The following is an 18,650-nucleotide window of genomic DNA, read 5'->3' on the forward strand; positions in this document are numbered from 1 at the left end:
ATTTTGAAGACGCTTAGTGGATGGATGGGAAACTCTAATTCACAAATATGAAAATTCAGAGATTTGCTAATGGCTTTAAGATGTGCTTAACCAATATGAAAGTTTTCAGTTTTTGAATTTAATTAAAAACTGTTTGAAATAGTAGAAGCTATGAGATGAACTTACATTACAGAAAGCAAACCAGACTTTCTGTTAAAAGCAGAATCCCATCATATTGACTCTGAGATGGATCCGTTTTCCATAACATAGATCATGGTACAAGCCAGATATTCTTTTTGATGTGGTGTGCGATGGCATTATGAATTGCCACTTATTTTAAATCATCTGTTTAAAATTAGAAAAAAAAATGAAACTGTCAATAAGAATTTGCTTTACAGAGGAAATACAGATAGAAGAATGCAATCTTTGGGGACCCAAGTGTGAGAGTGAGTCATATTTTTCTAAGCCATCAGAGCTGGCAGTTTTAAGACCATGTAACCAGTAAGTTATTTTGTCAGTAGAAAACAAATATTCTTGATTCTAATCTTTGTTTTGAATGTCCAACTAAATATTAATTGATGTGTTCCGATTGCAGCATGGTATTCTACATTTCTTTTAAAATTCAATAGTTTTATGCTGCTTGGTTTATTTAAATAGGTATGGTTATCTTCTGTACGCAGGCTTATCAGTAACAGCAGAACAAATAAATCCTCACGGTTCCACTGTACGGAAGACAGAAGCCAGAGTTGAAGAGGCTTTTCGGAACAAAACCAAGCCCACAATGGCGGTGTGGCCCAACTCTGCGAATAAATGTGCATGTGAGTACCTTGGGTGATAAGTGTGCAAAATCAGAGGTGCTTCCACTGGCAAACATTTAAAAGGTGTCTCTACTACTGTTTACTTATTATTTCCAGAAGTAGTTTTAGGCAGGAAACACATGAAATTTTAGGAATGACTCTATGAAATCTCTGCACAAGAAGTTGTAAAGAAGCAGGATTTCTGGTTTTGTGATAAACTTTTTAAAATGTAATACTCATATTACTTTTTTCTTTGTAAAAGAGTATTTTCAGTATGACTCTGATCCAATGAGAATATCGCTTTTATCTGCTTAAGTGTAAAGATTTGTTTACTCTGTGTGTGTATTCACAGGTAAATACACCTACATGCTGCTTCATACTCTCTCACATGCGCTATAGTTATTCATCTCCTATCTTCAATACCTAGAGCATCACACAAAAAGTTAGAAAAGAGATGACACATTTAACTATTTTCCTTTACGGCATCTGGTTTTCAGTAGTCAGAACCCGTTATTGGAGGATGTTAATATACTCTCACTGTAGCCTACGGGATTAGTCCAACTGATCAAAATCTCTAGATTTGTGAGGAGTGACTGTTTAACTGTGCTGAGGTAACCAGAGGCACCGCTAATTATTTTTAAGAGGTAAGTAGATTAGAACAGGTAAATACACAACAATTTTTTATTATAAACAAAATAAAGACTACAAGAGAAAGGGAGTGTGAGGGATATACCGATAGTTGTGCACGGCTTTCCTGCTGAAGATGTGGGATCCATTATCGATATATTATTAATAGCATTATCAATTATTGCTTAGTAGGCAAACTGATAGATTAGAGCTGACAGATTTCACTGGTGTTTGTGCTCTCCTTCATGGTGCTTTTCCTTGATGAGAAAGAGTTTTCAAGGCACAGCGGTAACTGTCCAGAGATGAACATTGTTTATATATGAATGATAGTGTTGATGTCAAATAGTTTAATTAATTAGAGGTGTGTGGTTTTATTTCCTGAAGCTGTAATTTCTTCTGTTAAAGGAATTAAAGTCAATTGTACAGAGTTATGGCTGGAATAAATCGTTACATAATAAATGGATGATGTGGATCCGAGCTGCTCTTTATTCATTTGGCAGCTTGTGCAGAAACACAGAGAGGAGGGAAAGAATTTGCAATTTTTTTTTTAGTTTCCTATGAAACCCAGGATGGAAATTCTCACTCTGCCTGATCTACAGAGCACTTCCCTGGCTCTGCGTGCGGTGCAGCAGACGGCGGGTTTTTAGACGTCCAAGCTGGACATCTCTTGGGAAGAGAGCGACCCATTACTGGTGACTTGTATTATATAAACAGAAGCTCTGGTACCTCTGCTGTCCTCTCCACGTCACGTTGGGGATGCGGTGGCCGTTGTTGGAAGACTAGAGCCATGGGCTGAGGGAAACTGTCAATGTTTCTGTGTGGCCAAAACCAAAAAACGTTAGTGTTAAGGCACCATTCCTGCTGGTATTTGGGCGATTTAGGTTGGAAGGCTAGAAAATTTGAGGCTTGGTGGTGTTTGGGACTATGATCAAATGAAAATCCGCCTTTTAAGGCTGAGTCTGGGCAAGGTAGCAAGTCCAGAGGGGATGTGATGCATCAAGCAATCGAACCAGGAATTGATGAGCAGGCAGAAATCTGCAGAAGAAATTCAAGTAGTCCATGGACACACTTAGACATTGATGTGGTAAGCACAGGAGAGACTGGAAACTAGGAGGAGATACAGACTTGGATGGGTGTTTGGAGGAAGGAGCTTTTGAGTAGGTGAAAGCAGAACCGAGCATATTGTAGGGAGCTTGAATAGCAGCAAATTAAAATATATGGTGAATTGGGATTGTATAAATGAAAGAACCAAGTTTAGTGAAGGGATTTCTGAACAGAGATAATTTTAGAGGTAGAATGCAAATTTTTTTATGGTCAAGAACCAAGATTTTTTTTTTTAAGACTAAAATGTATTACATCAGCAGAGTAAAAAGGACAATGATTCATGTATTTTAATTACGCAGGATTAAAAACTGTACTTTCCAGTTAATAATTCTGAAAATCTTCCAGTTTTTCTGCTGTTTGAACTTGAATTAATCTTTTTCCTTAGAAAAATCTAAGGAAAAAAAAATATTACATATTAATAAAATCAAAACATCTTAAAGGTCTTTTCCAACCTAAATGACTCTATGATTATTTTCCTGATTAAATTATTTTTTAGGAGCTTTGCTTACAGTATTTTTAGAAGATAGCTGCAGAAAGGTCTGTTCAGATGAGACACTTGAGAACCCTAAAGGAAATTATTGTCAAGCATCTTCTCTTGAAACAGAGTGAACTCCAGGCAGTGCAGGAGCCTTCCCCAGTTTAAAGCCCTGTTTACTGGTCAGGGCCAGTACAGAGAGAACAAGAGTTGCCTCATCATGTATTGGTTTGTTTTCTGAGGTTATGTATTTTGTATGAAGCTTCATCTGGTTTTTCAGTTGCCTATTATTTTGTGATTTAAGTTTTCTAATGTGTTTTAGTTTTTTTTTTTTTTTTTGTATTTTATTAGGCCAGGTGGGCTACCAGAAGTGTGGCACAAACCAGTTGTTCTCTTTGAAGGCACGGCGATACACATCCCTGAGTTAGATTTAATCAGCAACTCCCATGTCCCTTGCTGAATGTGCACCTGCAGTGGATTGTGTGGAATATATAGTATAGATGAGTTTTAAAAGTATTGCATTACTAGAAGTTGCTGAAAACACATTTGGGCAAGTTCTGCCACCGATAATTTAAAAAATTTCCATATTGGCTGTGTGTTTTGGGAAAAGTGCAAGTGTTCTGGTGGGAACGTAGAACGGGACATAGGTCAAAAGCCTGATATATGTAGTTGTATGATCACAGAATCACAAAATTGCTCTGGTTGGAAGGGACCTCTGGAGATCTTCTCGTCTCCCTCCTCTGCTCAGAGCTGGTTGCTTCAGGCTGTGTCTGGTTGTGTTGGGAATATTTCCAAGAACGGAGAATCCACAATGTGCCTGGACAACCTCTTCTAGTGCTTGGCTGCTCTCACAGTAATTTTTTTCTTAATTTTGAATCGAATATCTTACGTATCTGTGCCCATTACCTCTTGTCGCTGGGCACCAATAAAGGGTCTCGTTTCACCTTTGTATATATGTGTGTGGAAAAGGAAACTCCCAGCAATGTACAGTTTGGTGTGTCTGGTAAACTAACCATTGCTAAGTGGTTTAGGCACACATTAGTGCATAGAACATTAGCATCTCTTTAATTATTGAGATGCTGTATAGTAAAAATCTGTCCTACTGCTCTATTTTGCCAGTAGATGGAGTATGTTGCATATTATTTCACAGTCTTGCAGTTGCTTCCTTTAATGTTACATATAAATAAACCGTATAGGGAAGATTTGGGTTTACATTCTTATCTTTTTTTTCAGTTAACAATAATATATTGTAGTGATAGACTGCAGATTTTATGCTTTCTTCATAGGGAAGATGTCTTTTATGCCAGATGCTAAATATGATAGCTGTGAAAATGGCATTTGGAGCAAATAAAAATATTAAAATATTTTGTTTATGTGAAGTGTTAAAAATACAAGTTTTGTACAAAAGTCATTTTATGAAACATGAAGTAAACACACTGCTAACTTTTCCCAATAATTGAAGTGATTAGTGGTGTCTATAGAAAGAACTGTAAGGAGATTAAGCAAGGGTATAAAAGCTGCTGCAGAAAATCTAGTTCCTAAAGTAATAATGTTTTGTTGTACCTTTTTCTGTGGTAGTTTGTTGGTTATTTTTTTTTCTAAATGGTGATCTTTGCTATCGTATGTGTTTCTGCTTTATGACGGAAAGGAGGTTTTGGCAGGAGTATTTAAAAAAAATACTTTTAGAAAGAAAAGGTCTTTTGTTTATAATCTTTCTCAGAAGCTATTTTATTCTCCATCTTTGTCTGATTTTCATCCATTTAGTCTCTTTCCTTTGACCTGTCCTGAAGTGGTGTCAGTGTTTGCTGTACTTCAGGCGTTTAATGCCATGTCAAAGGACATGGCAGACCAGATGCCACATGGTTTTGATTATTTTAACTGTTTTCTGCCTTTTGGACTAGTTCTGAATTTGGATTCAGAATTTGGATACTGGCGTATTAACAGTCATCCAGATGCTAACGTTAAAATCCTAATAGCTGCTGATGTTTTGTCACAAATCCTACACTTGCTACTGTTCTATTTTCTCCTCCTGCTCTCCAGAAAAGAGATTTGACTTGACTTGATTCTCACTTGAGACAGAGGCAAGTACTGTAACTTCATGAACATCATTAAAAGTGATTTTTCTGGATTTTAAGGACATGTTTATTCAGAGCTGAGACAACTGGCTCTTTATTTCTTTATCATTTTGTTCTGGGTAGTGTAGTATTTAGCATCTGGGATGGGAGTAGTTCCACCTCCTGTGTCTGACTCTGGCTTCAACCAGATGCTTTAAAAGAAAGTTGCAAACATTTGAGAATTTTTTTTTCATGCCTGGTTTTGAAGGAAATACCAACTTGGCTGATTTTGAGTTGTTAACAGTTCTTTTAGAACCTGTAGGCTTTGTAATTCTAATTTAAAATGCCGTTTAGTGAATTTGTGGGAGTTGCAATAAATCCTGACTGCCGGTTCTTTTTTGGGATCCCATCAAGCTTTTGAATTCAGTGATACCTAGTGGCAAAGAAATCTCCGTCCATCACTATTAAATACCTGCCTCTTGAATTAACCCAATGTTGTTTTTCTCTGATGGGGGGCAGCGAGGGTCCTACAATTTACTTAATCAGTGACTTTTAAAATATTCTCTTGTTTTTCACCTCCTTTCTAACTCAGTAACGCAAGATTGCTCAGCCTCTCTTAAGGAGGTTTTCCTGAAAGCATTATCACCACCTTTCTTATAAACATGGTAAAAAGAGAGACTTTTTAGAAAAAGTTTTTTTTAATGAGTTCTTCTAAAATATTTTTTTCCCTTAAGTGGTACACACAAGCAATGTAATAGTTTTCTGAGCTTTTAGATATATCTTATTCCTTCTTCCCTTTGAAAAATGTGGCAATATTTGCTTTAAATGGTCTAAAGACTTGGTGTCAAGGTTTTGTCTGCAGAAGCTGTTGGTGCTCTTGTGATTATTACAAATTTCTTAACCTCAGTTTTCTTTGTGTTTTTTAAGAATTTTGCCTTCTTGACACAGAAACCGACGGGCAGCCTTGAGCCTTTCAGTTATGTGATATAACTGAATGCTGTAAACTCTATTGAATGTCATTTTAATTAGAGCAGGAACATCTTCTCAGGTTGTGAAGCTGCAGAAGAACCTCGTGTTTGCTCGTGGCTCTCTTGCAGCAGGGAAGATGTCGTTCAGTAGTCCCCAAGAGCCATCTGAATGTACCAAAAATGTAAATAGCTGTAATAGTTGCTATTGCAAAGAGCTCCCTAGCAGAGGGAAAATTAGCACATCTATAGAGGTGGAAAGACTAAAACTGTTCTCCACAGCTGGAATTAATCTGATTGCGTCTTTTGACTTCATTTTTTCTCTTTCATTTTTCTCTGTGACTGTCTTGTCAGGTACCTTACTAATATAATTGCTCTGGTTTCATGTAAATGGTACTTTTAGCTTGGTTTCCCAAGAAAATACCACCTGTGTGTCCATCTCAGCTCCCCTAATAACTTCTGAATCATTTCGCCAGGCTCAGGCAGATTTGACAGGAGTTGAGGGCTGAAAGATAAGATTTCTGCAGGTTTTGTGAAAATGGTTAGCTGGATAAATCTACGCATCTGCTGAAGCAAAAGGCTATAGATTGAAAATGGTAGTTACCTGTTAGAATCATAGAATAGTTTGGGTTGGAAGGGACCTTCAAAGCTCATCCAGTGCCACCCCTGCCATGAGCAGGGACATCTGCACCAGCTCAGGTTGCTCAGAGCCCCGTCCAGCCTGGCCTGGGATGTGTCCAGGGATGGGGCATCCACCACCTCTCTGGGCAACCTGGGCCTGTGTTTCACCACCCTTAGTGTAAAAAAAAAAAAAATGTTTCATCATGGTCCACAGCTTCCTCACAAGGGGAGGAGGAGGGACAGGCGCCAACCTCTTCTCTTTAGTGACCAGTGACAGAACCCGAGGGAACGGCAGGAAGATGTGCCAGGGGAGGGTCAGGTTGGACATGAGGAAAAGGGTCTTCCCCCAGAGGGTGCTGGACACTGGAACAGGCTCCCCAGGGAGGTGTCCCGGCCCCAACCTGACAGTGTTCAAGAAGAGACTGGACAACGTCCTCAGACACACGGTGTGAACTGTGGGGTTGTCCTGTGCAGGGACAGGAGCTGGACTCGATGATCCTTGTGGGTCCTTCCAGCTCAGGACATTCTGTGATTCCGTAATTCTGTCTAGCCTGAATCTCCCCTGTTCTGCCTGCCCTTGTTAACTGATGGGTTAAAATGGTGTGCTGGCCAGATGTGGTAAATCCATTAACCTGTTCAGCCAAGGTGGGGAGGAACAGCAGATACTGGGGGAGTTTTGTGAGAAATATTGGGAAGAGCTTTTGTTGAGAGCGTTATAGGGGATGGCAGGGAAAGCAGTTGACTGAGGGGAGAAAATGCTGGGGATACTGCAGGCAAGATTTTTTTTTTTTTTTTTTTTTTTTTTTAAAAACATGCTTCATCTTGTCTTCTGGAACTTGACTTCTGTTTGGGTACAAGTGCCCACGTTCTTCAAGGAGTTGTTTATATAACTTAAGTTATATATGCTATATATGTTAAGTTGTTGTGTACATTTTTCTAAATGTATTTGTCAGGTCTGTGCCTTAAGTGCCTTCTGTCTAGGTGAAGAAAATGATACGTCTTCTAGGGGCTATTTCCACAGTTACTTCAAGCTGGTCGAACTGCAGGTTACTACGAAAGGTGCTGTCTTGCCTTTTCGCTGGCTGCGTATTTCCACCATCTCCCCTGTGCCAGCACCATCGTTTGTGAGTTGGAAAGCTCAGTTGGGGAACCGAAGATGTTGACAACCACCCAGGAAAAAAAAAAATATATATACATATATGTAACGTTGCAGACAGATTTAGTTCCCTTATCTGTTTTACTGCAGGAACATTAGTGCTGGCAGAAATGAGGTGGTGAAAATGCTATAGCTGGCTTTGGAGAGAGACATGGCTTTGTCTGTTAGTGGAAGCTGGCACCTCGTTTTGCTTTTTAAGCCATTGTGGAACTGTGCCTCTGTTCTTTCGTGCTGCTTATCTCTGACTGCAGTTTGGGACTTGGTGACTGAAAACTCCAGAGACTTTCAAGTGGACTGTTCAGTGCCCCTTGGTAAGGAATGTGGAGCTACTGGAAGCAGCTAAATTACTGTAGCAGAGATACAGGTATCCTGGATGCGGCACAAGAGAGTGTAAATTGCTGGTAGTAAGTGCTTTCTCAAGGCTTTTGAGTTACTTTACACACAAGACATCAGAAAGAGGCGTAGGGTTTTGATCACGGAAGAAAAACTTGAAACAGATGCCTTGCTTCAAGTGGTTCTTGATGATATTGCAGGCACAAAATCTAGATCCATGGTGATCTTGCTTGCCATGAGAATCTCCTTTGGATTTTAACCCCCAGGAGTTCTTCATGAAATAAAGGTAACAACAGAGAATCTACTGTTTGATGGATTTGAGTTTTATCGTTTAATGACAGAGGATTCGCATTCTCTGGTGGACTTTCAAGCAGCGCAGAGGCATGGTGGGGTCTTCTTTTCTGCAGCAGAAAGTGAACTTGTTAGTCCCCACTAATACTGTACTACACTCAATGTACCGGAGTAGTCAAACTACAGAAATTTCAAGGGAAACATCTCTGCTTTGACTGCTACATCTTCTCGTTAGACTTCCTCCACATTAAGGCAAGCAGACTTGCTTGTTAATGAATGACAATCTTTGGATCTTCCTGTTATATCTGCTTCCTTTTCCAGCTGTTAGCTTTATTTCTGTACAGTCTGCACTTCTGTCACTGTACAGAGGGATCTGAGGGACAGCAACAGTGTGTACCTCAATTTTGGAGCTTCTGTACCATTCCCCCGTGTTTTTGAGATCTGCTTTCTGCCAAAAAAGTGACAGTTACCTCCAGATCTTGCAGAAACACTTCAGGAATGTGGGAAGGATTTGTGGTGGTGTTTTTGTTTTTGGTTGGTTTGTTTGTATTGTTTTGGGTTTTTTGACCATCACCGTTCTTCAATATCCAAGAACCATACCCTGCTTTGGATGGGGTTGGTGTGCACCCCTAGATAAGGGTGCTGGTTTCACCAGATGTTGTCATGACTTGGGAGTCTTAAGGCAGAACCTGCCAGTGGGCCAGAATCTCTGAAAGTCTACCACAGGTTTAATTTTACTTAACTTGTGCCTAGAGGGCTATTCCTCCTGAAGTTAAGTGCAGAATTTATTTTTAGTCGTGGGAGGCCACCACTGGGGGAAGTGCTGTCTGCCTGAAGTTTAGGGATGTTTCAGCCAATTCTTAAGTGTCTCAACATAGGAATGGAAGAATTGAGCAACCTCGCTGCTTGACGAAATCTAGAGTAAATTTGTGCTGAGTGATTAATTACATTGTATTACATCTCACTTTTAAAAAATGCTGTCTGCAGAGACTCTGCAGCTTAGGGGGAAAAAAGACCAGAGCGAGAAAGGGTTGTTTTTGATACCAACTTCATGTGAACCCAAGTGAAATGTTATGCGTGACTCGTGGTCAAACAGGTATTTATTGCCATTAGAAGTTCTGAATAATGACTTACAAAGAAGCAAATCACAAAGAAACTAGACCTGAAGTGAGGATCCCCTTGGCAAATCTATAGAGGTTATGTGAAGATTATAGTGAGAAGAGTTCAGCAATTCAGAAGGCAAGTGAGTGTATTCATGTGTGAATAATTGGTATTATAATAGTTTGAGTTACAGAAAGTCAGTTCTATAAAGCAGGATTCCTCTGACAATAGTATTTCTACTGCCTCTGGCACAAACACTGCCAAAAGACTGGGTATCAATGGGTAGATTTCAGATGAGTAGTTTTAAAAGGAAAAATTGAAAAGGTGTTAAGGTGTTAACTTGCAATTGTCTATACTCTTAATTTTTTTAACAAAGTTAACTTGAAGTTTTTCTCTGTAAATAGTTGTCCCATGCTGTTACTGTAAACTATTTTGTGTCATGAGTCACACTGCCTGTAAAATAAAATGTGTGGGATTCTATTCTGGCTAGTTTACAGTCTTATATTGACATTAAGGTAGAGAGAGGTGAGTCCAGATTCAGTTTATTTTTTTAGCAGCAGTCCATTATTGCAGTAGCTCCTGCCGATTAGACCTTTAGTTTTGCATCACTTATACCCTGTGGTAGCTCCTTTTTCCTTTTTGGATCATGTTTAACTGTTTTGGAGGATTCAGTGATAAATTTTACTCTTTCTTGCCTAATATGACAGCTTCTCAGGTCTGTGTTATTCTCTCAGTAGTGCCTTTTTCTTCCCAGTAAATGTAGTCAGTCTAGTTGATGAAATCTGGTGCCGACTTCTACATTTGGCCATTAAATATGCTCTGTCAAACACGTTCCTACTTGTGCCAGTCTCTCAGCTTTACTGGGAGAAGTGGGCAGGACAGACAGACAGACTGGTGGTGGGTTTTGTTTTTAAATGTTGGATTCCTTGCTCAGCTTTCCCTTCTTCCTAGAAGCTTGGCTGGCTGTATAGAAGAAAAATCTGTGTAATGATGTTATGGGTGCTAATGATCTGGAACCAAAATTTCTTCTCATATCCCAGAGGACATTCCTTTGCACAGAGCGAAAAGGTGTCGTTTTGAAGGGGCAGTTTAAATGTGAGGACTAGAATTTACTTTTAATATGATCAAGAACATAAAAACGGGTGAATGGGGTCAAAGATACATTAGGTGGGGGACTAAGAATCTCGCTGAGGCCTTGAAAATGATGTGGGCGGTTTTGTGTTAAATTCAAGCGAGAGATTTAGGTGGGTTTATGAAGGTCTGCAAAGACAAGGCTTTCGTGGCTGGGATGGAGGGGGTTGAAAGCGAGAAGGGTTTTATCTGAGTGACAGGGAAAGAAGTCAATTTTTAGAAGTATACAGACAAAAAATATCAGGATTTTTTGCAGCGTTGGTTGCTCTTTGGTTGCAGGTCTGGGTGCCTCAGGTGGTGGTGGTTCTGCCTTAAGAAGTCATAAGAGTCTGGGATGGGAAAACTTTAGCATTAACTGAATTCTATCAACTAAATGTGGGTGAAAGCCAAAAGTAGCTGGGTTATTGCTTTTGTCAGTACAACTATAGTTAAATATTAGGAGGGCATGTTCTGCAGGATCCGGCGATGAAATTCTGTTCTTTCCTAAATCACAGGGGTTGGTTGGAGGTATCAATTTTTTAAAATACTGTGACGTAACACCCATTTTATAATAATAGCAATGTTTCAACCAAAGCTCTGTATGTGTGCATACTTGAATGAGGTAGCTGAAAATTTTTCTGCCTTTACTGGTTTTGATGCAGTGTAAACCTCAGAACTCCTGGGTGGGCATCTTCTGCTGCACCTTTTGTGGTTGCTTTGTCCTATTATAATTTAAAACAACAACAAAACCCAGCATGCACAACATATGTTCTAATACTGCTGCATAAGAGTGAGTTCAGCTGGACTTGCTGACTGTCATTTAGGAAAATTTGAAATTTAATGGAATGTGTAATATAGGATTAATTTCATTTTACTTCAGTGGGATTTCTCGCACACTTGGGAACTTTAGGAAATGTGCTTGTGTGTTTAGGCAAATTGTGGGTTCTCATCCTGAGAAAGGCTCGCAAGGTGGACAAAAGGAATCCACTAGTAAAATGCGCATATTTGAAGTACAATTCATTGATATAATAAATGTCATATATGTTTGACATTATAGGACTCTTACAGCAAAGTCAGTCTGAAAAGCCAAAATCAGTGTACCTTTAAAAAATGAAACTTTCTTATTAACTTATACACTTTAGGACATATTAAATTTCCTTTAAAAGACTTTTACACTCCTCCTGTATTTTATTTACCCATCTTTAGAGTTGACCTGAAGCTAAACTCATTGCCTAATAGGGGGATATTTTGTCTATAAGTTTATATCTCCCCGTTTAGTTTCAGATTTGCCGCTTCTGTTGTTAATGAAAATCTCTTGCACAATCTAGGGAAAGATTACATGAGCTCCTGAAGATTTACGTGAGCAGATTGTAGTTTGTCAATAATAGAACAGTGAAACAGGCTGTAAAAACTGCCGTCAGATCTACAAAACAGCTGGAGAAAGGGGGTTTTCCCCTTCAATCTTACAGTTCTCAGCAAGGATTATTTGTAACAATAAATACACACTCCAAGACTGGTTTTATTGCAGCGTGACTGTAGCTTTAGATAGCTTTGAAAACTAAAAGGTTAAGATTTATTTGTAATGTAGTAAACCACCTGCTTACATACACTGTTCATGGGGAGGAGATGCTGAAGTACAGTTGTGCCTCTCTGAGCCTCTGTGATTTAATCCTCAACACTTGTCCCTGCGTTGTGCTTGTGTCTTCAAAGCAACTTAATAAACACTGGTCTTTGTGACTCAGTGCGAGGTTGGCAGACACAGATCTACGGCTTAATATCCTGTAAAGCAACCTACAAATACCAAGAACATTATGGAGATGCTCAACACGGGAGTTCATTTCAAAATGGAGGAAAATTTGTTGATCTCCGTTGGCTGTGATTTTCAATTCTAATCACTCGGCTGCAACTTCAGCACTTCTGCAAAAATATGAGCAGTCTGCATCATTACTTGAATTTGAATGTAGAAGTTTCCGTTTTACCCAGTCTTTTCGTTAGTCTTCTGCGCTGCGTCGTATTAGTGCTCTGGAAAAGGGCATCGACAACATTATCGGGTTTGAATGGCCTTCTTCTCTATTTACTGATCGTATTGCGAATGTACACCCCAAGATCTCTTTGAGATTGGTGCCTTGGTTGTATCTTGTTGCGAATAGGTTAGTAAAGAGAATTTCCTTTCTGAAAAAGTTCATGGTGGTTGTTTTGTTTTGTTTTGTTTTTTAAGGCACAGAAAGTTCATGTAAGAAATAGGAAAAAAATGGAAAAAGTAAGGGTGCAGAAGTAAGGAAAAAGGATCACATGCCCATGTTGCTTCAAGTTGAGTTGTATAGTATGGGGGGAAGGCATTGGTGATGAGGGGCTGTGATTCCCTTTCTGCTTATAGACTCATCGCACACATGCAGATGTTTGTCTTGCTCTAGACAGGGATGCTAAAATGGTCTGAGTCAAAAACAAAGATTCGCATTTTATTAAAACCACATTTTATCAGTGCAGTGAACTTGAAGACAAAGGTGGGAATGAATGGGAGATTGAGCTGATTTAAACAGCGAAGATATCTTTGCATTGACAATGGACATAAATTGAAAGAAATGAGAGGTGCTGACTGGATATAGGGCAACAATCATGCGTTGATGCAGGATGCCCGTGAAGGTCGTGTGGTCTGTGTCCACGGGAGTTATCAACACATGGCTGGATAAAGCCCTGAGCAACCCCGTCTGTCCTCAGAGCTGCCCTGTTTTAAGTAGGAGGTTGGACTAGAGACTTCCTGATGTCCCTTCCAACCTGAATTATTCCATAAATCCATGGATTGCACTTCCATTTGTTTTGTTGTATAGCTGTTTTGAATTACTGGGGTTCTAAAAAGGGAAAATGAGAGTAACTGTCTTTAGAGTCTGCACTACCCAAATGAGAGTGACTGATTTCTGTATCATTGCTTAGCTGTTTTCTTTATGTTTTACCTACAAATGGGTATATAAAATGCATTAAGCAGGAAAGGCTAGCAGGTCTTCCTGATTTCCATAGTTTAGAGTAGGAATTGTGTCCACGACTGAGCGTTCACCCCTTGTACTTCTAAAAGTCCTTGGTATCTGTAATTGGCTCACATGGAAATCAACAGGCAGCTTGCTTTTGTCCTTGAAATATGAACCCAGTTGATTACCTCACACGCTACGGCATATTCTAATATCCTAATGTGTTTACTGAGGAGTACCTGTGCATCTAAGTGTGGGTGGTTTGTTTTTTTCCCTCTCATTATAATTCAGTTCGAATAAGGAGAAAATCGAGACGGCGCTCACAGTGGGGCAAAGGCATTATTAAGAAGAGGAAAGTCAATAATTTAAAGAAAGATGAAGATGATGCAAAGTTTGCTGATGATGAAAATCACGGAGAGGACCGTAAATTGCTGGAAAATGGAGAGCTGGAGATCAGTACTGACTGCATTGAGGAGAATGGAGAGGAAACAGGAGATCTCTCTATGACAAATGATGAATCCTCTTGTGATATTATGGATATAGATGCAGAGCAGAGGCTTAACAATGGGACATCAGGAAAGGAAAACAATTTTGCATCCACAGAAGAAGAGAGCTCAAATGAATCTCTCTTAATAACTGACAGCGTTACCCTGAGCACTCAAAAGGAATTAAGGAAGGGTTCTGCATCGAAAGGGGACTGTGTGAATGGAGAGACATCTGCACACAGCGCGGAGGGTGTTGCTGTTCCGGCGTGTCACAATGGGAAGGTGGAAACAGGCGATGCTGTTTCACCCTGTGACAACAGCGATAGGTCTGGTAACAAGCAAAAATCTCCGTCTGAAGATCAGCCAAAGGAGAAAATGGAAGGTTCCAGTGAAAGTCCAGGAGCTGATCCGGTGAAAGCCGAGTTACCACATTGCAGCAATAATGAAAAAACACTACAGAGCACAGACATTGAAACTAAAGATGCTGAAACAGATAAAGAAGGTATAGCTTGTGTGTTTTTAATTGTAATATATTACAATTATTATTATACGATAATATTTTATGAACTGCTGTCTAATTATTTGAAACTTTCAGTGTGTTTACAACATTTAATTCTACATAGTTAAATTAGAAGTCCACCCTTGACCTGATGTAATGTTATCTTAGACAAGTAAGTATATATCCATGCTTAAAATACTCTGTTTATTTTTGTTTGCTTTATGGGAAATACTGGAAATACAAGACATTTAAACAGTAATTAAAGACTTTAAAAATATTCTCAATGCACATACATGTATGTTTTGGCCTATATGTTCTATCTGATCTATATTTTGATCTTTATTATATGTTTTGATTTGGTTTTTTTAGAGATTTATGATAATAGTATCAGTATCATTGACGCTGGATGAAGGGCCATGGAAATACAGAGTGCATTCCTTTAAAAATATTTGCTCATAGCATAAATTAAAGCATTTTAACTAATAGCAAAAGTCAGATAAACCATCGTTTATCTAATGGAGAAGGTATCAGGCTTTGGAGTTAGTCAACACAGTAACAGTGCAACAAAAAGATAAGAGAAGGAGAAGGGAAATCCTGGTGGTGCGTGAAAGAAGGGGCCATGTCCTTTGAAGACAAGAGACATAGTTTCCTCAGGGAAGAGAAATAAAAGCCTTATGCATGATTGCCTTTTTAATTAGCTTTTCAGAATTATCTAAGAGAGTGATGAAATCTTGACTTCAAAAGTTAGTGCCGAGATTTGCTAAGTAAATGAGCTTTAATGAGAGTTCAGAATCCTGAGAATATCACTGTATACATGTTGGCTGTATTTGTACATACATATTTTTTCAAAGGCTGAGGAGAATCACAGAATACCAAGCTGGAAGGGACCATGAGAATAGCAGAAGAAAGGTCCTAAGAATATCAGAAGAGTATGATGTGTGTTAAGAGCCTTTACATTTCTAAATGTAGTCGTTTAATTTTGTGTACATTAAGGATGGTTATAATAACAAGGGGTCCTCAGAAAAAAAGGTGTTTTAAATAGTTGAAGAGAATAACAGTGAATGAATATATGGAGAGAATCAGAAGATGTAAAAATATTTTGTTCTCCACAACAGATTGGACAGCAGCTTTAATACAGAGGTGGAAGAAACAGAAATGTGTCACAAAACCATGAAGTTTCAGGAAGAGAGCAGATGTTAGAATTGTCGTGGTGATGTGAAGACATGGGGTGCTTTGGAGAGAAAAATGAGAATTTGATTCACTTAGGCAGGAAGATTTCAAGTGTTAGTTTAAGATCTGAACTTCACTTAGAAGCTTTATAATTTGATGTTGCTTAGTAGAAATCATAAAATGGAAAAACTTTTCTGGTTACATTCAGTTTTCTGTTGGGACTTCGCAGTTCAGTTTTAAAGATTAGCAGTTTCACATGTGTTTCTTGAGCTGCGGTTTTGTGCACCTATAAACATTCAGAATTCTGCAAAGCTGATGAATAATGTGCACCGCTACAATCATGCTTGCTTGGTTCAGAAAAAGCCAACAAACCAAACAAGCAAAATCAAACTGAAGTGAAGAAACAAGCTGTTCATTTTGAGAGGCTGACAGTGCTGATAATTGTTTTTCCGATTACAGGTATACTCAAAAGCAAGAAAACACGCAAAGTCGCTGTGGAACAGTCAAAGCCCACAAGTTTGGAGCAGGTTCCAGAGGAACCATCGGATCCCTTACCCTCTGTAGTTGTTGACCATGACAGACTAAAGGTAATGGAGCCGAAAAATAAATTGAACTGTTGACAGGCTCCATGAAAAATGCTTCCTCTCTCTGTTTGGAGCAACATTTCCTTTATTTTTGACTGCAAACAAGTATTGTGGCCGCAGTAACTTTCAAAGATGGTTTGTCAATCGGTGTTTTTTGGATGGCAAGTTAATAAAACGACTGAATCCTTACTGTCCCGTCATTCCTACCTTAACAAATCCAGTAATGGCACAGCAGTCCAGTCTTTTAATTGCAGTTTTTGCAGGTACTCATATGTGTTAATTGGACATGCCAGTTACTGAGGAACTGCTGGGTGCCTACTAATTAGGAGTTAACATCATCTTTTGCCTTCCCATGTACTTGGTGGAAAGAACTGTTAGTGGATTGGAGAGCAAATTGGAATTTGTGCTGATGTTTTGGTGTCAGACTGAACCCCTGCTAGTTAATTTTCTCTCAGTTTTGTCTCTTTTATAGCAAAGTTACAACAGAATTTGCTGTCTTGTGTTGTAGAAACTAGCTTGACCTACTATGAAATTTAGATCCCATTTGCTGTGGAGTCCAGACGATAATCTCTTTGGAAACAATAGAAGCATTATGAGAGGGAAAAAAATAAATAAATTTTACTCTCTGCTACTATGTAAAATACACACTTTTACCTTTTGCTTGTGAGCAGTTTTATATGTGTTGTACTCCCTCTTCTTTTATTATACCATTTTTCGACATTTGTCAAATTCCAAATGTGTTTCCATCTAGTATTTCTTACCATTTCATGCCACTGCAAGTTCTTAAAAATGTCTGCTTTAGCTATCAAGGCAGTGTTTATGGTTTGTTTTGCTGTAATTATTGACCGAGATGAAACAAGATGAAGCATCTTTCAAACAGAACAAACATTGCCCCAGCTATACTGAGTATAAAATCTAAGAGAAGGAAAAAAGTGTGAGTGTACGCAGAGAAGTGAGAAGAAACGTTGAGTCCTTCTGGATCTACATGGAAGCAGAGGCCTTACTGATAGACAGGTGTGGCCCATTTTATTTGTGTGAATGCCTCCAAAATAGGGCTTCAGAAGGAGATTGTGTTTCTGATTTGTCCTTAAAAAAAAAAAAGGTGATTATAAAAACCCTCTTCATCTTTTGTTGTTCCAACAGAAACTGCTTGATTTGGTGGTTAAGAAAAGTGACAACCTGACTGTTGACCAACTTGAGAGATTGTATTCGCTCCTCAGTCAGTGCATCTACAGACATCGCAGAGACTATGACAAATCACAGCTTATAGAGGTGATGTTGTGCAGTTATTTTTATTCTTTATCTGAATTTTGTGAAGCTGTTTTTTCAAGTACTGAGTTAAGCTATGAGTTTATTGTTGTACTAGCAGGCAAAAGCTTTAAAGAGATTTTGAGAAAAGTATCTATAAACGGAAAAGTTTAGTGTAGTAATGACTTAAAAAGCAGAGGTTGTTTCTGATAATACTTTCCTCAGAATAGGATTAAGAATTTAACCTAAAAGAATGGAGGAGAAAGATGAGAGAATACAGCAGCACATGCTAGCAGAGTAAAAATAAGGTAGAAGCAGTTTCAACATTTGAGGTATGAGTAACAGTGGATGTAGCAGCTATTTTATAGGCACACAGAGCCCACATTGCTGCAGTTGTGTAACTGGGTCAAAAAAACAATCGGTACCTCTACTCCATGCAGTTTGCTGGTTGTGACTTTTGTACAAGACCTTAAAAATTTGCAAACGTTCTCTAGATGGGTAAATATACCCTTGGGAAAGTCTGGCGCAGCATGATGTAAGGCAGGAGGAAGGGCTGACACACCAGAATTCTGTGCTGCCGTTCAGTGAGACCTGGTCAGGCTGGAGGGCTGGGCAGAGAGGAACCTGATGAAGTTCAGCAAGGGCAAGTGCAGGGTCCTGCGCTGGGGAGGAACAACCCCAGGCACCAGTACAGGTTGGGGATGGACCTGCTGGAAAGCAGCTCTGCAGAGAAGGACCTGGGAGTTCTGGTCGACACCAGGTTGACCATGAGTCAGCAATGTGACCTTGTGGCCAAGAAGGCCAATGGTACCTGGGGTGCATTAGGAAGAGTGTGAGCAGCAGGTGGAGGGAGGTTGTTCCTCCCCCTCTGCTCTGCCCTGGTGAGGCCGCATCTGGAGTTGTGTGTCCAGTTCTGGGCTCCCCAGTTTAAGAAGGACAAGGAATTACTGGAGGGAGTCCAGCGAGGGCTGTGAAGATGATGAGGGGTCTGGAGCATCTTTCTTATGAGGAGAGACTGAGAGAGCTGGGGCTGTTCAGCCTGGAGAAGAGAAGCTGAGAGGGGATCTCATAAATGTTTATAAATATCT

The 18,650-nt window shown here is 39.3% G+C and overlaps 1 protein-coding gene across 2 annotated transcripts in view; it reads left to right on the plus strand.

The window, feature by feature from the left end:
• ATAD2B (ATPase family AAA domain containing 2B) overlaps nt 1-18,650 on the plus strand; it is an 85,449-nt gene that overhangs the window by 62,432 nt on the left and 4,367 nt on the right. For both annotated transcript variants that reach the window (XM_065631446.1, XM_065631447.1), the window contains exons 24-27: nt 660-797; nt 13,868-14,563; nt 16,190-16,317; nt 17,458-17,586. In XM_065631446.1, coding sequence (XP_065487518.1) covers nt 660-797; nt 13,868-14,563; nt 16,190-16,317; nt 17,458-17,586 — 1,091 coding nt within the window. The remainder of the gene's footprint in view (nt 1-659; nt 798-13,867; nt 14,564-16,189; nt 16,318-17,457; nt 17,587-18,650) is intronic.

The sequence above is a fragment of the Caloenas nicobarica genome, chromosome 3, assembly GCF_036013445.1.
Source record: "Caloenas nicobarica isolate bCalNic1 chromosome 3, bCalNic1.hap1, whole genome shotgun sequence".
NCBI lineage: Eukaryota > Metazoa > Chordata > Aves > Columbiformes > Columbidae > Caloenas > Caloenas nicobarica.